This window comes from Myotis yumanensis, unplaced genomic scaffold, assembly GCF_028538775.1.
Source record: "Myotis yumanensis isolate MYYU_CA2020_CCGP unplaced genomic scaffold, mMyoYum1.0.hap1 SCAF_14, whole genome shotgun sequence".
In the NCBI taxonomy this organism is placed as follows: domain Eukaryota; kingdom Metazoa; phylum Chordata; class Mammalia; order Chiroptera; family Vespertilionidae; genus Myotis; species Myotis yumanensis.
This window is the reverse complement of record NW_027223765.1, coordinates 21,866,515-21,887,534: the sequence shown is the minus strand read 5'-3', so window position 1 is coordinate 21,887,534 and position 21,020 is coordinate 21,866,515. Positions and strand designations below refer to the sequence as shown.

Genomic DNA, 21,020 nt, shown 5'->3' with positions numbered 1-21,020 from the left:
TTATTGTTCTTATATCATTATTAGTGCTTGGGGACAAAATTTCCCCCAAGCCACTCCATACATTTGTGTGTGTGTGTGTGTGTGTGTGTGTTTAAATCTGTCTACCTATCCTTCTAATTCCTTGTTGAGATTCTTCATCAGGCATTTTAAAAAACAGAAGCCAAAGGAAAAGGCTTAAGGAGAAAAAGTAGACTTCACCTGGGGAGGGCGGCTGGGCGGTGTGCTTATCAGGGGGGCAGGACCCATGGCCGAGGCTGCATTCAAGCTCCTTTCCCTTTCATCCTGGTAAATTCGATCTCTTTCAGCTTCTGGTAACTGCAAGAAATTCTGCATAGCCCGAAGATTTACCAGCAAAGACTGGGATGCAGTCTTGGGGTCCTCTTCCTTTCGGAGAATTTCTGAAAGCAAGCCCTGCAGGGAATGAAAGGCACAGAGTGAGTGAGCCTGCTCCGGGCTCTGCCCAGCCAGTGGCGATCCTTCCCTTTTCTTTTCCACTCTGTTTAGAAAAGGAACAGTCAGAAGCATTAATTCTACGTAGGAATATATTAGTTACAACTGACGTGGTAGAGAAGAGAGCCTCAATTGTATTCTTAATTTTATTAAGCATCTGCTTTACATATACCATAAACCGAAACTGCCTAATTGGTCTCCTTCCTTTGAGTAGCTTAACTTGCCATGAAATCTTTCAGAGAGAGACAATCCAGGGAAGTTAAGAATAAATGAAATGCTCATAATACAACAGCATTGAACGGTAGAGTTCTCAAGCTGCCTAGACAAAGACAGTGGAATGCCAACAGCCTAATATGTAAAGATACAAAACTATTTCAGGAGAAATAGAACTTTCATAGAAAATGAACTACAACTTATTAGAAAAAAGAATGTTATGGCCCAGCCACAGTGGCTCAATTGGTTGAGCATCTTCAGGGCACGTACCTGGGTTGAGGGTTCAATCCCCAGTTGGGGCACCTACAGAAGGCAAATGATCTATGTTTATCTATCACATTGATGTTTTTCTCTTTCTCTCTCTCCCTTCCTCTCTCTAAGCATGTCTTCTGGTGAGGATTAAATAATAAAAAAAAAAAGAATTTTACAAAAGCATCGTCTAAGATGAAGGCTATGTTTTCACAGACAATATTTTAAGTTAGTCCTTTATTTGAAAATTATTAGAGTCAATGACAAATGATTCTTTGTATTTATCATTTAAGGAAACTACATTTGACAGCCCCAATGACTCTAAATACTATCTTGCTATGCTGTATCTCTTGGTAACAGGTTGAAATTCTGAACTTCAGAAACCATAGATTAAATCTGAAATACATATACCCCTCTCCACATTTCAAAAATCCATGATAGCATGCCACGGAAAAGAGTATTATCCAATTCTGTAACTATTAAATTTCTTGAGGAATAAAAATACGTCTTTCTAATAGAAGGAATTTACAAACCATTAAAGTCCTTTAAAGTGTCTCTTTCCCCAAGTAATAGAGCCGCCCCACCCCCATTTTATTAATTTTTGGAAGAATGCTTTCAAAAATGGGTGGTTTTCCCCAATTTTGTTTAAGGGATTATATGAAATTGAAGGATTAGAAGATTTTTCTGTCCATCTGATAGGGGCTGAGTAGCTCTTACCACTTCAATCTCCTACATGAAATAATGCCTGGTTTCTACATTTAGCCAGAGTATCAGTTTAACACAATATAGCTCAGGGTAAAATGTCCAGATCTCGGTATAGTTTGCAAATTTCACTTTCCAACAACTCTGCGGAAAGGGTGAAAGGATACATTTGGGAAAGGGGAGGTAAAGTGTCATGTCAAAATAATTAAGCCCCAAGATGATAACATTTGCGTTTTTTTCATGGTTTCCTAGAAGTGCAAACCCAGTTTTTGGTTCTTCGGGAATAATGCCCCAAATGCTCAAATAGATGCAGACAGTATAGAAGCACTGTCCACTATTAAAATGATTTATGGGCTGCTGTGAAAAAAGAACCTCCAATAGGCTCAGGGGGCTAAAGAGTAAGTTTTAATCTCTTCCTTGGTCTTTGCAACGGAAGTCAGAAACCTGGACCCAAGCTTTAAGTTTCACCATGAGACACGTAAGGGAAGAATGAAGGGAATGCGTCCCTTCATTGCTAATACTGACAAGTAATGCTGCAACCGAGTTTACACAAGAGTAAAACATCCAGTCAGTTTAACTAAAATTCAGTCAAACAGGCAGTCAATCATCCAGCTATTTAATTTGCACAAGGCCAACTAATTAGATTGACTGTGTTGATGTGTCACATTAAAACCGAAAAATACAGGCCTTAAGAAGGTTTGAAAATAGGTGTAAAAAAAATAATCCAGGTTCTCCGCTCTTCCCTACCAAATGTTATGTTTTACAAGATGTGCTTGGCAAAGTAATATACATCAACTACACAGAAATAGAGAGACAGAAATACAGCATAATAAATAAAATGTTGTAATTCCTTGAATATTCTAATATTCATTTTTGTTATCTCAGCACAATGCCTACTCTATAAGTGTTTGATTTTTATTTACTAAGTGGATAAATTATGTGTATTCAGACCACAAAAGGAACAACATTGCAAATGGGTGACTGAAACTTAGAAACAAGATATGCTACCCACGGGTAAATTCTAATGGTAATTATTAATTTACTCAAGGTGAGCCTTCAATGAAAAGTTTACTGTGGCGCTTTGTAAGATGTTTACCTGCACTAAATGTTCAGTAATTTAAAAAAAAACAGATTAGGTTAAAAGGGATCCTATAAATATTGAGGACTGGGGAATTTGAAATTAGACATTTATAAATCTCAAATAAAATAATATATCATCTCTATTAAAAAAATGTTTCCCCTGACAGCAGAGAACTATGGTGAGAAAAGCAAACACCTGAAAAAATACCTAATAATGCTCTCTATCAAGTCTTGCTAACATAACACCAAGGCATTCCTGTATGGCTTACGTAGAAGGCAGCAGGTCACTTGGGGGAGGATTTAGACATTTCTCTACCCATATTTTGATGCTGGCATGACTTCCCATTTGAGCAAGTAAAGTGTTTCAGGGGCAAAACATTTTATTTCCATTTGATTATTTGGCTAGAGCAAGTATAGTTTTTCTGCTTGTAATATGTTGAAGGTCTAAAGCGATTATTTCAAACCCTGGAACACACAGAGCTCTAAAGCAGCCAGTGTAGACATCTTGGGTGTTTTAGAAACCTTTGGGGTTTTCTTTTTTTCTTTCTTTCTTTCTTTTCTTTTTTTTTTTCTTTCTTTTTTTTTTTTTGGCCCAAGCTTTCAATGAGGGGAGTGCCCCCTGGTGGAAATGCTTGAAAATATTGTTAGGAAATGTTTTGATTAGAATGTGTTAATTACCAAAAATAAATAAATAAATAATCATGCCACTTGAGAATAATTCTGGATGCAGAATGACTGCTATAAGAATCTGGATATGGGAATGAATGTTTGGTCCTGTTCAGGTTGTTGTTACTTGAATAGTTAGTTGCATTTATGGATTCAAGATGTATGTGGCCTGTTTCCATTTGCCCAGAGTCGAAAATACAGTGCAGACTTGCCAAGTTAGGTCAATGTCACTTGTGTTAATTCCTTACAGGGGACAGTAAGAGGGATCTCTTACCAAAAATTCTTCTTCATGCTAAAAAATAATGTCCTGTACCTTATTTGCTCTCAGCGAATATGCTGAAACAGCAGGACGAAAATATCTCTTCAATACTGTGCTCCATAGGTGCTCAATAAATTTGTTGAAGAAAACTAAACAAAACCATTAGCCATCCTTGTTTCTGAAAAGAACTCGAGAATTTGTATGTTATGCCGTAAGTTACCAGCACCTCATGAATATTAATTTTATTGGAAATGACAAGCTGCTTTTCGTTGGGACTTCCACATCTTCAAATAACTCATATGTTCTCTATATATGAAAACATAAAATGGTTCTGCATTGTCATTACATGGTGGTTAAATGAGAATTTTAATTTTTTTTTCAATTAAAGAGCAAACTTACTGATGGATTCCTAAGCCTTTTTTACATTCCAAAAAGAGTTTACAAGTTATTACAAGTAAAATTCATTAGTAATTGTAAAAGAAAGAAAAAACCTTCAATAAATATTATCAGTACTTCCAAATGCTAATTATGAATTCTTTAAAACAGCAGATAAGCGAAAGAGACTGCCAATCTGAACAAAAAGCCGGTCTGGCCTCCCGTTTGTCTCCTCTTTGAACATAATCACTGATTCAAATAGATTTTATCAGTTTCATGGAACTTCAAAGCCTCAGAAGGAAAATATGATTTGATAAAACCTCCTTACTAAAAAGAAAATATGTAGAATATTCTTCAAGGCTACCTGCCTCTGTGGTTTGGTGAATTTTTAAACACATGTCCAGGTGAAAGACCGTTTTCAAACTCCACCACCTACTCTGGACTTACGCCAAGTAAGTTATAAGCAGACACATTTATCTCTGTCATTTGGGGAGGCTACAGGAGAGCTGTCACGTTGGGGTAATAGCACCTTCTTACCTTTTATTCAATAGTGATATGGATAGTGGACTTTTCTTAAATTACACTGTGAAGAATTATAGAAACACAGCAGCAATCTCTCTTATACTTAAAAGCAGGCAAATTTCTCTCCACCACATAATTTACAGAACTCAAATTCAATAAAACATTACATGATGGTCCATTACTGTTATCAGTTTTGAATAATCCATCTTCATTCTTTATTTTACTGGAAAATAAAGTGTGCCAAAGATAAGAGGAGGGGGGAGAAAAAAAAGCCACAGGGTGGGATCAGAGTTAAACTCTGGGTTTTATTTCTAAAAAGGCACTAAAGGATATATTTTCTTCTATTGCCACCTTTAAAGGGCAATAACACAGAGAAGTGAACTGGAAATTATAAATCTAGAAGCTCTGGCAATTATTTTTAGCCATAGGTTTCCATTAAAAAGACATCAAGTAGGAATAACTGAATGAATGACATATGCTAAAAGCTGGTGTCTTCCGTAGCAATTAAAGAACATATGCCCATTAATTCAAAAGGGGAAAAAGTACTTAAAACAAGTAATTATATAAATTCTCCATAAATTTTCAGAAAAGGTAGACTTAAAAAAAAATAGTCATGTGGGAAAGTCTTGAGAGAGAGAGAGGGGGGTATGATTTCATTTAGGAGACCCAATTAAGATGATGAGAAAATTCTCCAATTAAGAGCTAAAACATGAAATTCAGGATTTTAAAGTTATACAGAGCTGTCAATGACTAAAATTTTCTCGCGTCTTAACAGCATTATCTATTATACTAATGTTTTAACACACTGTGTACAGGGTACCAATGTCTTTATCTGATCATGTCATATAACTGCACTTGTACGTACATATTTTACATTAATTTTTTAAACTTGGGGTTGGAATAAGTGCACACTGCAATAAGTGCACACAATGTGTGATGTGTGATTTAACTCTGCACAGCTCCTCCGCCTATACATATGCATTAGCATGCGTATTTTCGTACTCCACACTCACACCATACACCCTCACTCTGCACCTGCTTTTATTGAAACGCATACACTTTGAAATAAACACACTACATGCATTCATATGAATGTATAATCATTAAAATAAATGCAGCTGTGTGTGTGCGTGGCATGCATGTGTGTGATGGTTTTTAAGTATGACACCAAAAATACATGCATGCTTGCTTGCGTGTTCAAAAGCTAGTTCCCAAAAAGTGAACACTTCACTGTACATAGAAAATTACTCTCAGTTACATCAGACAGCTTCAAATAGGGCCCAACATCCACTTCGACCGAGGAGTACCAATTACCGATGCAAAGGTATAAAACCAAACCTCTCTGCCAACCTGAGCTCCAAATAATATTTTGGTAGTGACTTCTTCTAAATTGGCTATTATTAATAAAGAGACACTGGCTGTACCAGGTTTTCATTCTCTCACTCAGAAAAATAAAGTCACTGTTTATCTTTTCAAAGAGATTAATATGGCATAAAAAGAGAATTCTACCTTCCTTACAGTAACGAATTCTACAGATATTTGTGGACATTGTCGATGTTAGAACCAAAGGCAGAACAAATGTAGCAGGAGCATCATAACCCAAGAGAAGAAAAACTATTCCAGTGGTTCTCAACCTTGGCTGCACATTAGAATCATCTGGGAATCTTATAAAAATCCTGACTTCTGGGCCTCATCCTCCGGAAATTCTGTTTCTTTGTTATGGGGTGGGGCCACAACATTAGTAACAAAGAAACAGAATTTCCAGAGGATGAGGCCCAGAAATCAGGATTTTTACAAGATTCCCAGGTGATTCTAATGTGCAGCCAAGGTTGAGAACCACTGAACTATACCAAGAGGTGGTGACTTCACCCTCATCTCCCTCATCTCCCTCAGCTGGACTCTCTTGTCATTCTTCCCCATGTAAAATGCACTTTCCTCAGTGCTTTAAGAAATAACAATTTGCTCCGTTTTTAAAATGCTTATCTGTAAATCTGCATGTCATTTGTGTCTACGTCAATGTTCTCTTTGTCTGTGGGCTTTTAATTCAATTCAACAACCCTATCTATTTTTTGCCCAGTACTGACAACTTCTAGCAGTCACTGCTATTTACAAAAACAAAACAAAACAAAAATGCTGCCAGAAGCAGGAGTATCTAGCTAGATGGCTGACTTCTGATTCATTCACTCATTCATTTCATTTTTTTTTTAAATAATCACCCCCCAACTGAACATAGGTGCCGTATTAAATTTACAAGCTAATGATAAACATGTTTCAAGTTGTTAAAATATCCAACTAGGCAAAACCATACAATTTTGAACTGAGACAAAACCTTCTGCAATCACCCTTTTAAAAACAGACAAATGATGTACAAAAAAAAAAACAACAGATAAAGAAACCGAAAATAAACCGAGTTAAAGGCTTTCTCAGGCCTCGTAACTTAAGGCAAGCCAAAAATAAGCCACAGCTGGGATCCTCCTAGGTATAGACACTCTGCCAACAAGGAATTAATACTAGATTATTCTTGTACCAGAATTTTATTCTTATAATCATGTAATAAACAAAATAACTTATACATGAGAGGAAAGTATGAGTCAGGTCCCCAAAAAAGTTGACAAAAGAAAGAACAGTGGTAAAACAAGAACACTGAAAGGACATAATGTCCTCATTCTAATCAAAGTTACATGTTCTTTTGAGGGTGTGTGTGTGTGTGTGTGTGTGCGCACGTGGGCCAAAAATAAACACCATATATACTAGCTTCCAATAAAAGGAATTAAAAATACTCTCACAGTTTAGTAGAATCAATTTGTTTAGGATTTCTTTTTTATCTTAGGACTTCTTTCTCTTATATCACCCTTTCTCCCTGTCCTTCTGAAACTTCTTCCAGGATGATAACATCTTCAGAGGAATTTCCCAGGAGGAGAAAGGTGTGGACATGAGTGGGACAGGCAGACGGAGGCCTGCAGTTCAAAACTACCCCAGAGGCCTCTTAGTGAACTTGGGAGGAACATTAACAATCATGTGAAGAGGGGAAGGAAACACCTTCTGCTAATAAATCATATATTTTTTTTTCCAAATGGCTTCTTAGAATTAAATGGCAAAAATTGTGATTGAGTCCCAAGATGTTTTTTGTGTTTTTTTTTAAGTTGTAAAGGAATTTCAATAGAGCCCATTTATATACTCATGTCTGGTATGGGTGGTAATATACTAAAGACCCTAGGCTAGAAGCCTGGAGTCCTACCAGTGGCCTTAGCCAAGTCATGAAACTTTTCTCAACCTGCTACTGCTGTCTATAACTCCATTATCTAAGAGCGCAGGTAATCAGTGTGAAACGTATTTCATATTTCATTTATTCTTTCAAGGCCCCTGAATCCGGATCATGCTGTGCATAGCTTCCTCTTGGCAGAGGAGGTTCAAGAGAGGGAAAAGAATGATTATATTTAGGCACCACCAGCAACAGACAATACGACTACATGAAGAGGATAAAATGTTAGTACAAAGTAAAAGAACAAACATTAGGTGTAGATGGGACTGAAGAGAGAGAGAAAAAGATACAAAAATCATTAATAAATAAAACAAAACTGACCTGAGTTCTGTTAAAAGCCACACGTGCAAATACTGCCTGGGAGATTCCTGCTCGTTTCAGTTCATCACGTACCCACTGGTAGATTTCGGAAGACACCTCTGTGTTGGTTGAAACCTGTTGCTCCAAAGGCTTATTCATAGATCTACTGACAGGGGGAGGGTGGTTCAAGTATTGTTGGTTTAAGGACTGCTGGGCTAAAAGTCTATTCACTGCATACTGCTGGTTCAGCAGCTGAGCCATCACCAGCTGCTGGTTGACCAATTGAGGACTGATGGGCGTTGACACAAGCCCAGGATGCAGATTCGGAAGAGGGGTCCGGACAGAAGGCTGGCCGCCGTGGGAGAGCTGCGCAGGGGATGGAGGCTGCTCGGCCGTGTTCCCTGGGACCGGCTGCTGACCGAAGTTGACATGGTTGGCACCTTGCTGGGAGAGTTCAGAAAGACTATCCATTTCGACTGAAACAGATAAAAGGTAAAATCATGCTCCGTCAACAAGGATGGGCAGTGGTAAGCATTTCCGATCACGTCCTAAACAGAGACAGTAGGCTTGGGGCACTTTAAAGATCCAATTAAAATAAGAGCATTTCAAGATAGAATTCAACCTGCTGTGTTTGTACTTTCCTCCTCTGCACAATTCCACAAACTTTAAAAGTGGGACAATACTTCTGATCTATTTTATAATGTGGTTTAGACTTAAAGCATGAAATCAATTATTTTCATATTCTACATCACTAGTTTTAGGGTCAAACTGTTACTCATTCTCATTACCCCAAGAAGGCTGATAAGCATTGTTTACTTGAAGATTGTTTCTAGAAGAATGACATTTGCTTAATAGCATCTAGAAAGAATGAGTTGAGCTAAGAAAAAGACATCATAGGCAATAAACAAAAAAGAAATACACAAGTATTTTCTTATGAGATATATATATATATGTATGTGTGTGTGTGTGTGTGTGTATATATATATATATATATATATATATATATATATATATATAAATTGTTATTACTCTAGGCAAAAGGTCTGAAAGAAAAATAGATAACATAAATGTTATCAACGTTCAATTCTTACCCAGACATGAATATAAAGAAGTAATCAATATAATAAATAATGAAAGCGGTCATCATGACAAGTAATAATAACTGAGTGCATATTGAACACGGGGCTGAGTATCATACACAGTTTCTTTATTTAAGTCTAACCATCGTCTGCAACTATTTCTTGGAATGAGGCAAATGATTTATAGTATTACAAGCCAGTCTACCCAGTGTTGCGAAGACCCAAATGTGTCTTGAAGAAGCTCTGGCTATCACCAGATGCTGAAGACAATCTTTCAAGGAAGGGGCGGGGAGTTGTTCTGGTGCAATGGTGATACTGTCATGGTTTTGCAATTTATTGCCACGTACCCAAGATGGATGCTTCTCCCTTGGCTGAGAGTGAGCTCAAAGTGTGTCAAATGCTTTGCTGCTGGGAGGAGGAGACTGGTGTGATGCTCCTGACTGAAAAAGCTGAGCGTGGTGCTGTATGGACACCGGTGAGACTTTCCAAATAGCACACCATCCTCCTTTCCACGTACAGACTCTGGTTGGACTTTAATCATCATTTCTCTCTTCATTACATATTCAGGTTTTATATATTTAGAGGAACTTATCCTACTTCTATAATCACTAAATATATGCCGAATATAACTAAGAATTGGGGAAGAAACCTTCTATTTCTATCAGTGATATCAGCCCAAGTGGGCCATTCACAGGGAATAGTAATTCAAGCAATTATTCCAAAAATGATGCATTGTCTTCATTATAGCTCTAAGCTATAAAAGGCAAAGAATCTGTTTGGGTAGATGGATGGTTTTGCTTCAAATATCAAAAGCTAAAACATGCTTAAAAATTCAGGTTCTCTTGTCTCTTAAAATCGTTAGGAAAAGTTACTGTTGTTGTCATCATAAAATGAATGTAATAGAAGTAAACAGAAATAGATGTAAAACAGGGCATAACGCCATGCACGTGAAATATCCCATTCTTATATTATTTTAAATATATTATTTGGAGGGTACAAGTATATGAAAGAAAACATTAATAGAAATTAAAACATTAACATCAATCACAGTGTTTGCCTTGGCAGATACTAACAAACTCAATAGGGAGAAAATGTCATAATCTAAATGCTTAGGTACAACATACAGCTTTTTATCTGTCATTTTACACTGAAGATAATTTTAATGTATTTCCTTAGTAACAAATATTGACCTAAAGTTCTATGTTAAGATAGGATGCTCTACTGGAATTAAAAGTTCAGGAATGATGCAATGATTTTTCTGGTGTGGGCGGTAAAGCAGTATATTCACCTAAGCACCTACAGGCAGGGTGGGGGATTAGGAATATAAAAATCACTTGATCTCAATTGTGAAAGCTACAAGTCCATTAATTCCCTTAAAAATTGGGTGGGAAAAAAAATAGGCTCTTTCTTTTGAACAAAAACAAAAAGCATAAAAGCGTGTTTTATCTCTGAGAGAAATCACAGCTAATATTAGCTTTCAAGGTCTTCACTGAGATGTTAAAAAATGACAGCTCCCTCCTCACCCCTCGAGTTCCTGCATGTCTGACAACCAAGTCAGTTTGGCTGATTTAAACACAAACATTTATTGAATTTAATTATCTCATTATACTCATACCCACTCCCCACCCTCAAAGAAACATTCTAAATTGATCTCTAATTGGGCAATCAAAAGACCTGGCTGGAGATGTGACTTTGATAAACCCCCGAATGACACGTAATGGTATGTAGCCACCGAGGCAACGGTTTTTGCTTACCCATCATATCTTTTGTCTTCTTGAAATGTTTGTACCACCTTCCAAATTCTTGACATTTTGCTGCCGAGACATTTGCATAGTAAGTGCTGTTCACAATGGAAGAAATCATACTCTGCGTGAAGAGGGGGGAAACATTTGTAACACATAGTGGCACAAGATGGAGCACAGAAACGTTTTCAATTGTGCAAACTGTACTTTTTTTTTTTAAATCAACTGAGTACCAATACATTTTTGTTTCACACTTAACCTAAAGCCTCAACTTCTTAAAATTCATTAAGGAGGTCATCAAATGCTTATTTAAATAGAAAACAACCGCCCACTGAGACCAGTATAAAGCTTATCAAACCCACAGGCTTTGCTCTCATATGTATGGAACTTCCATCAATGTCATCTGTTCTAGGCTGACAAACTTATCCTGATTCCAATAAATCCAATTCTGTGAAGATGACTTTATGACTGTTTGTAAATAAATGCTACTTTGAGGTGTTTTTTTAAATTTGTCTTTATTGTTGAAAGCATTATAGATGTCCCCCTGAATCTCCCCATTGACCCCCTCCACCCCACTCCTACTCCCTCCCCAGGTCTTCCCTGTATCCATGGGTTTTGCATAGCTACTCTGAGTTTTAGTAACTCTACATCCTTGCTTCTCAAAGTATGCCCCAGGGATCAGCAATATCAGCATCACCTAGAAGCTTATTAAAAATGCATAATCTTCAGCCCCACCCCAGACCTAGTCAATGGGCAACTGCATATGACCAAGATCCCCAGGGTCTTTGGGTGTGCATTCAAGTTTGGGATACACGGCTTTGCTTTCCACTTCTATCATTTGGTTTCCCACTGGAGATGCATTAACTGCCTTAACACTGACCACATTTAAGGAGAAAATAAACTACTCAGAGATCCTCTATCAGAAGAAAAAAAAATTTCTACAGTTGTATTGCTAGCTTCATCTACAGTAAAGCTTGAGTTCTGAATTTCAAAATAACCATAAAACACTTAAATATATACATTTCATGCTTACTAAATTTCTCAAAGATACCACAAAAAATAAAATGACCTATTCTGTCACTTGCCTTCATCCCGAAAACAGCCAACAGTGTTAACAGAAAAATGAAGATGAAAATCATGATTTTGATGTATTAGGAGTTTGGGGGGAGAGTTAAACTCATTTTCAACAAAGAAAAGTGTTTTCTTCCCAGCAAATTTTAGTGATGGCAATTTCAGTGACTTAATCCATGTTATTTTTAACCATACCATGCCTATTCTCTAGTAGCAGTTAAATTAATTTCCGATTGCGTCTCAGGAATAATTAAGACTTTGCAGCACCGCGCCCCCCCCCCCCCCCCAACTCCTCTGTGTAGAAACCTGAGAACTTCCACTTCACACTTTAGTTGGTCTATGGTAACAGAGTTTACAGAGGGCAGCATTGTGTGGGAGCAGTGCACAACCAGAAAAGCCAGTTTGGGAACAAAAGTATTTTTATATAATTATCTCCTTTAAGTGACTTCTAATTTAAAGCTCTTTTGGTTATTATTGACTCTCCTAACATCCATTAGCAGTGGTAATTCTATAATAGGAACACATTCCTGTAATATGCAAATCTTGGGGATCTTTGAAGAACTTACAGTGAGGAGGACAAGCTAGAATTGCATTATTTATGTAAAGCACGGTGATCTTTCTTAGAAGAATTGTGACATCCTTTTTTTTTTTTTGACACTTTCTACTTTATAGTCCTTTCCTCATTTTATTTCTCTAAAAAGACATCCTTAATGGGCTCATGATGCCCTGCCATTAATCTAGTAGCTTGCAATCTTACTAAGAGCCTCCCTTAGTACAGAGTACAAAAAGATACTTAGCAAAGGTGCCAGAACCAAAGCCAGATTACCTGATCCGGTTAACAATCCGTCAGCTTCAATCACCCTTACTCTATCGTAATAATGGATCAATAAAGTCAGACACTAATAAAACTATTGAGGCTGCTGATGGATAACGGTGATTCTGAAAATGGATGGCAGTTGATGTTCTTCCACTTTGGTTCAATTTTTTAAAAATTATTACTCTTATACCTAGACATTCTGGCAGTTTCTTAAATGTTACTATAATAGCACATATAAATTTTAGATGTAGCTTTATGTCTTAATTTTCCAAAATATTTGGAATATCTAAGTTTTCTTAAGGTTTCTGACAAATATCCAATCTACTTTAATTTGCCAATAGTTCTATATGTGAAATTTGCTCTTTGCTGTACTCCTACTATGTGCCTGGCCGGTACTTGGGCAGACAAGACAGAGCCTCTGCCTAAAGGAAGCTTGCAATCTATGAGGAAGACAGATAGGTAAACAGATCATTTCAATTTAATGTGTTCAGTATATCAACCGTGAAATATATGTATATGGGAGAAAAAAAGAAAGAAGAAGATACATAGTGTGTGGGAAAAAAAGTCTGAAATATTTTTACACAACTAGAGCCCATATGTAATAGTGCTATGCAGTTCATTATTATCCATATGTGAAAAATAATATCCATATGTGCACGATCATCAACGCTTCCCCCTGCCCTTGTTTAACCCTACATTGGTAGCTTCTGTCCTTAAGTGACTTTCTAGGCGCTGTTCTGCTCTGTGGAGTGGTGTATGCTCAGGGAACTCTGATTAATGTAAATATTAGCCTAAGCAGGACATAATCAAAAGGCTAACCCACAAGTTGTGACGAATACCAAAACAACTTTTTAGATTCTCTATCTTTCTATGCTTTTTGGGGCTGGGAAATATTCCATAATTCAGGTAACTCAGGGTCACTTCACTTTTTATTGGAACAATATACAGTAAATTTCACATGTAGCCACAGCAAGATGCTGTTTTTCTTCTAGTAAAATCCTTATTGAAATCTTGGGCACGGCATCTGACTACACTAGCGAGTTTCAAGGGCAGGGAAGAGAGAATTCAGGATCTTATGGGGCCCGTGGCATTTGAAAGATCATATCCAGTATCGTAATCTTCAATTTGGAAAGTCATAAAGAAACACCTACTGTTTTGAAAATACAAATGACAGAAAGTAAAGATTAACAATATTTTCATAGTTGGTAGGGATGGATGTACAAAGGGTATACCAAGAGCCATGATTTTCAGGAGAAGGGCTTGGGGTTCATGTCAATCAAAAGGAGACACTGGTTTAAAAATATTACACTAGGCTGTGAGTTCATGCAGAACTGGGTTCCATATTACTTTTCAGCCCAAATGCCTGGCACGTATTAAACACACACTAAATGTTCTTTGATGAAACAGAATCAGCTAAACTGCATTCAAGTCCAAGATGTGCTGCACACTACTAGTGCAACCCCAGTCAAATTAACTACTCTAAAACAATTCCCCATAATAAATGGCAATGATAGTGGCACTCACCCCATGGGGTTGTTCTGAGACTCCATTCATTCTGGCATTTTTTTTTTCATTCATTCATTCGCTATGTATCTACTGAACTCCTATTATGTGCCAAGCACAGGGCAAGTGACTAGGAAGTACGGCTCTTCACGTCATTACTTATCTGCCCTTGGACAGACAATTAATAAAATAATGAATGTGATACAATTAGCACAGTGCCTGGAACGTTGGAACGTACCAAGTCTGGACTTAAGAGGTGTTAATTACTACGACAACCCTCTGCCACCTCCTCCTCACTGGGCTCTTATTATAGGCTCACATTTCAGATCAGTCCAAAGACTACTCTGTGAATAACAAAGGCATCAGGTAAAATTTCAAATGATATATTTCAAGTCAAATACATTTTCTTATGAAGAATGTAGACTGTACTCATTAAATCGAGTTACAAGTCAAGTAGGAACAAGGGAAAACACCAAGGAAAACGGTGTTTCCATTTGTTGCGATATTCAAATTTGGTGGTAACTTCTAAAGTTGGCCTGCACCTGGTAGCTGACGTCAGGAAGACATGCACCGCTTCTCTGACTTGGATGATCGACCAGTGCCCTCTCCAATTTCTAGCTAACAGCTGTTCATCCCTGAGGATGTATTTCAGGTATCTCTGCTCTGCCTTTCCTGACTTCCCAAACATCCCACACATGGTACCACGATAGCACTTGTCATGCTGTGGATTTTCTACTAGAGCCTTGGTTCTCATCTCTAAATAGTGTGCACTCATCGCATTCAGGGCTGGGAACATATTAGTTGATCAACAAAAGGACACTGAAATAAGCCATTACTGCAGACTACCAGAAAATCAATCTCTGTCTCTGTCTCTGTCTCTGTCTCTCTCTCCTCTCTCTCATCCTTAAAACTTAAAGGTAATGGCAACTTAATTGTTAAATGAGACTCTTAAAATCATCACTTTTGGCAGTCACAATAAAACTCGTAGTTTAAAAAATCTTTGTTCATTCGTTTGCAAGAGGTTTTCCTGCCCGAGTTTTTCCAAAATGCAACGGCACAGATGTCTCAGAAGTCACCGCGCTTGCTGGGTATGTCATTCCAGAACCAGTCCTCTCCCCTGTCTATTTATACGAGCTCTCCAGAGCACTCGGAGAAAGACACACCAGGGCACTTGGAGAAAGACACAACTGTCATTGCAAGTGTTCCCACCCGGTGGCCAGTGTATGTAAAAGATGAACGTTCAGGGAAGAAAGGACTCAGGCTGACAAAACTCTGTCGGTTTAGATCCCAAGTTCAAATGATATACACAGCACCGACCAGTGAATCGGCCACGGCTTTCCTATGCTGGGAAACAGGATTTGAAAGTCAGCAGAAATTGGCCGTGGGTCTCACAACCTCAGTGTGACACGATACTCTCGTCCTGGGAGCCAAGTTGTAAGCTTTTCTAAGATCCATAAAGCACATGTCTACGCCCTAGGAGGGGCTTCGGTTCTTTCTGGGAGTCTGCTGAAGTTCCGATCTGAAAGAATGCCATCTTCGCAGAAACCCCGGCACTCTAGAATGATGCCATCTGCCACAGGCTGAGCTTCCTTCGCAGCCAAATACATTATTTATAACCTTTCTAATTGTGAAAAGGTAAGGGTGGAATTTTTCTAAAGCCTGACGTAGATATAGTGAGAACCTTCTGGACCTTGGCTCAAAAAATACTGCAGGTCTCTAAATTTGAAACACAAAAAAGAAGACAACAAACAGAACACCCACAAGGAATCAGCGGAGGTTACATAATTTTTCAAAATGTTATATCCTTCCAAATCCCTACTAGAACGGGACATTCACCGGAGGTGTACATTTATAACGCATTCAGAAACTAAGGAAAGACGGTTTTATTTTTCGACTTAAGTAGCCAAGCAAGAGGTTTTAGGGAGAGGTGAAGCCTTCTGAAAAAGAGGTTCATCAATTGGGGAAAGGCAGTGATTTGATTACCCTTAAAATTGCTTTGTTGTGCCTTTAACAACAACAAAAAACCCACCCCAAAACAATGCTAATCAGGTTATTCAATCATTTAAACCAAAACTGTTCATGCTTTTCTGCCAAATCAACCAACCACAGCAAAATCTGTTATCTCTGATTGCTCAGCTTCCAGTCAAAAAACAGTTAACCCCCACTGTACCAAAAGTTTTCCAAAATACCCTCAGAGCTCTGCACGCTCAGGGAGAAAAAAAGAGAAAGCCATGTCATCTTTAAAGGGTAATTGGAGTGTGGTACCCTATTTGCATATGACAATATACTCTAATACACTGAACAGCCTGTACCGGAAGCCAGCAACTCCCTAGCATTGCATGTGATCTCCATACTGGCATTTTGTGCACTGTTGGGGTTTTGTTTGTTTGTTTGTTTTGTTTTAAACAGGACTGCAATATCATGATCCAAACTAACTGAAGACTTGCTGATGGTTTAACTGAGGCGGGAGAAGGTAGCAGGAAAAATCTACAAAATGGTGGTTCACCCAGGTTTAAAGCTTTCAGGCTCCATCAGCAGAGAGGGCAAAGGCTACCACGACTTATTTACACAATTATCTAAATACGATTAAACAGCTGATGGACAAATATTAAACTGGAAAATGTATAGTCATTTCAGCTTAATGTAATCCTCTTTCTGTAAACACCCAAGATGATTTTTTTCAACCAGAACAGTCCTGACATCTCATAAGCCTAAGGGTGAATAGCAAGAGATTGTTTTTGATAGTTATAAATATTCAAAAGACATGCAGACCATCTGCTTTCATAATACAGGTAAAGCAAGACTGAAATGGTGACTGCTGTATAAAAATGATTCTTTAACAAAGTCTTCCTCTCCTCGAAAACTATAAAGACAGATGTCAAAAACTGTTTACACAGAGCAATCAGGAGCGTGCAAAATGTAATATTCCTTTTACACACAGTGCTTGCTAAAGAGATTTTTTTTTTCTTTTTCTTCCCATCTGTGTGTTGCAACACATTTCTACAAGTTAAAAACATTTTTTTCAAACAGAGATCTCATGAATACCCAAAAACATGCTATCTGGTTTCTGAATGCTAATTAATTTCAACTAAGGAATCTGAATATCTTTTTCTGTAGGAGGAATGTATGTTTTGAATTGGAATACTCTGGAGAGGCAGCAAGAGAAATCAACTTGCACAGGTTTAATTCTATAAGGCAATTTTCATGGTTCTACCCTGTCTGATCCATACATATATATGTATCAATTATGTCCGTGCTTTAAATGAAAGCATATCACTGCTAATGTCTCTGGAATAAAGTCTAAAATAATTGTTTTCCAAGATAAATGTCTGCAGATGCATATATATATATATATATATATATACACACACACACACACACACACACACACACAGACGCCTTTAACTTTTAAGTCGATGTAGAGTGATGCATAAAGCTCTACAGTTAATTTTCAGAACTGGAACACTAATCTTGACAGTAACCTTTTTATGTATTGTATTAATGGCACAGAGGCATTAAGCACCTTTTTATAATTTTCAATAAAATGAGCATTTACTGAACAATCTGTCAAACTGCTGGCTCTCTATTCTTTTACATTTTTTTTTTTTTGAGAAGTGCAACATCATACACTCTGATGTTCCTCTCATTTCTCCAAGTCCTGTCTGCCTATGGCCCGAATTTTTACAGCAGTCTTCATGTATGCATGCGGAAAACTCAAAGGTCAAACTTAAATTTCAGATCAAACAGAACCAACTCCGCATTCAAATACAATTTTAATAGGAATTTTCACAAAATTGGGTTTTCTTTTAATTCCAAAGTACAGCTAATACTGCAAACAAGCTCCAAAAGGCACCATGTGAGATAGTGTCATGGAACGAATTTGTTGAAAATTAACAGGTAGTCCCCATCTGGTATTTGGGGGTGGGAAGGAAGGGAAATGGGCTTCAATTTATGAGAAGCAAATGGCAGGATTTCTAAGTGTAATATTCTGTTTGTGCATGTTAGCTTATGTTCCCCAAATCTTTCCCTCTGGATCCTCTATTGCTTTCTAAGCTATCCTCTTGGGAGATACAACTGGGGCATATTCAGAATCTCAATTTGTTGAGAAGAGACTAATCACGTCTAAATTTTACTTAAACTCCAATTGTCATAGTTATGGCTCTTGCCATCTTGATCAATCCCAGTGCCTGAAAAATGGCATTTTCACACAAGGGTTACTAAGATGCACTAACAAGGGAAACTCAATACAAAGCTCTAAAGGAATACAAAAGGAAAGCACAAAGAGAACACATCCAATTTGGTTTTAATTTTCTTAGCATACCTCCTAAAGATGGAAATGCGATCATTTCAAACACAGAAATTTTATTTAATTATTTAAATATACAATTCATAATTTTTTAAAAAGAAAACGTTGGTTCACAGTTCATATGGCTTTTTCACATAATTAAAGTAATTTTACTAAGACCCAGATAATATCTTTGACCAGATTCTCTATTCAGTTCTTTTGTGTAAGTACCTATCTAGATTTTTCTTATTACACTGAAACCTTCTTACTCAAACTAATTGAATATGTTAGTAAAGACCTTAAATTATAAAATATTTGTTAAAAGGTGTATTATTACCAAGGGCATATAATATTTCAAATTAACTGCACAGAGGCTTACAACTGTTCATCTGCAGTATGAAGGGAATTGAAGTAGATATTCTCCAAGGTCCCTTCTAACAGCTTTAAGATTGTATGAAATCTATATGTCTTCCCAAATAGAGGTCCTAGAAGGTCTCCTTTAGTGACTAAAGAAGATGCAACTGTCATGCACACCATCCATCCTTAGGCATTCACTATGCAAAGGTCCCCAACTAGAGTTTATTTTTAGAATGGTTAAAGCCCCTTGGTATCTTGCTTATATATGATTACAAAAAATTTACTCATCACTAAGTTAAACATTATGCTACTCCAAATAGGATTTGTACAAGTTTTTTATTAGCTAGATCTAAATCCAATGAGTTTGATTTTATAACAAAAACTGTTTCCTAAAATTCCAAATCTCTACCAACTGACACATTTGCAGAATGCTTGCTTACTCTTACTCTGATGATCCTTGTGTGGTTAAATCTCCCATCCTCTGGGGAGATCAAATTTTCTAGTGTCTGTGCTTAGAAATAGCAGAAAAAAAGAATACCAAATTTGTGTTATGTTCCAGGGGTCCTAAATAGAGCACATTGAAAAGTTTTAAGCCACAGAGTAGGGGAAGGGGGAAGTAGTCTGAAAAATCCATTATTCTAAAAGTAAACACTAGAATTAGGTTCTGTAACTCTTCACGGATTTTATATTCCTTCTTTGCATTCCTTCTTTACATGAACACTAATAGATTTTAAGCTACATTACCTAAAAACTGGAGAGAAAAAAACAGTCTGGCTTTTAGTTTTTGATGGAGACGCCCGAACTCTGGGAGTCTCCTAAATCCTAGGGAAGCTCTCCCCACAGGGGCTCCCAAAGGTTCCTTATAAATAACCTTCAGGTCTGCACAAACCCTAGGAAGCCCATTGCAGGGTTTGTGGACCCCACTCAGATCTGATCCAAGATTTTACAGGAGACTAAGGGCTAAATCATGTTGTTGATTTCTGTGTTTTATTGTTAGCTATCCACCAAGACTTCCCACGTCCATTGGATAAATATAAACCAATGTCACCACTGGATCAGGTCATAAAGAAAAACCAAACTAATCAGATTCATCTCTATCGATATTACAAAAATGCTTCATTTTGGGAAAATGTCATATGCTGATAATCACCGATTTTGTTGTGGTGAAATGGCAAAAACAAACAAACAAAAAAACCCCCCACACATGTTGGATGGGTTAGACATCGTGAATTAATGAGCCCGTCCATCACTGGAGGTGTGTGCTCGCGGCTGAGCTGGTGAGGGGGGTGGGTAAGCGAAGTCCCTGAGGCGCGTTCTGGAATGACTGAACAGTTATCTACACTTGCAGCTCTCTCTAAATTCAGGTGATCCAGGACCTTTATAGCTGACATATACATTATATGTTTACAGGCTTAACCAGAGTCTCCAAGGCCAACTGAGGACTTGTGCACATCAATTGAGGAATGGACATTGTGAACTCACGTGGGGTGGTCCTGGCTGTTAGCATTTCTGTGTTGGTAGCATCAGCATCTTTGTCTATAAATCATTTAGACTGTGTTATTGAAGTTTTCCCTCTTAATTTTATTTTTAAATATGAGAAATGGACAAATAGGACTAAAATATGTTAGTGAAGAGATTTTTCTAACTAAAAGAGATTTTAGATTCAGTAAAAGAAAATGTGGATCTCAACTATAACACAATTGAGACAAAAGGAAAAGTATTAGTCACACTGAAATATATGTTCAATTATGAAAAATTTAAAATGCATAGAAATATGGTGCTAAAGATTGTGCTTAATAGTGATGTATAATTAGGTCTTTTATAGCATTTTTTTTAGAACTCTGGGTCCCCTGTACTCGGTCAAAACTATTGTTTAGGTTACCAATATGTAAGTGCCATACATATATATTTAAGAATATTACATATAAGTAAAAATGTGTAACAGCTTGTAATATAAGCAGGTTTTCTTAGAAAAAAATCCAGAAGCAATTTGCTCTTGGGTATGAAAATTCAAAATGAAGTATAACAGGAAAAATATTTTGTAAGCTAGGATATTATAGATAAAATACAACTAATAAAACTACTGAC

At 37.3% G+C, this 21,020-nt stretch overlaps 1 protein-coding gene across 4 annotated transcripts in view; it reads right to left on the bottom strand.

The window, feature by feature from the left end:
• The window catches only part of SATB1 (SATB homeobox 1), a 102,950-nt gene that overhangs the window by 43,634 nt on the left and 38,296 nt on the right, over window positions 1-21,020 (bottom strand). For all 4 annotated transcript variants that reach the window (XM_070433342.1, XM_070433341.1, XM_070433340.1 and 1 more), the window contains exons 6-8: window positions 10,912-11,023; window positions 8,100-8,554; window positions 199-411 (exon numbers count right to left, since the gene is read on the bottom strand). In XM_070433342.1, the coding sequence (XP_070289443.1) occupies window positions 199-411; window positions 8,100-8,554; window positions 10,912-11,023 (780 nt within the window). The remainder of the gene's footprint in view (window positions 1-198; window positions 412-8,099; window positions 8,555-10,911; window positions 11,024-21,020) is intronic.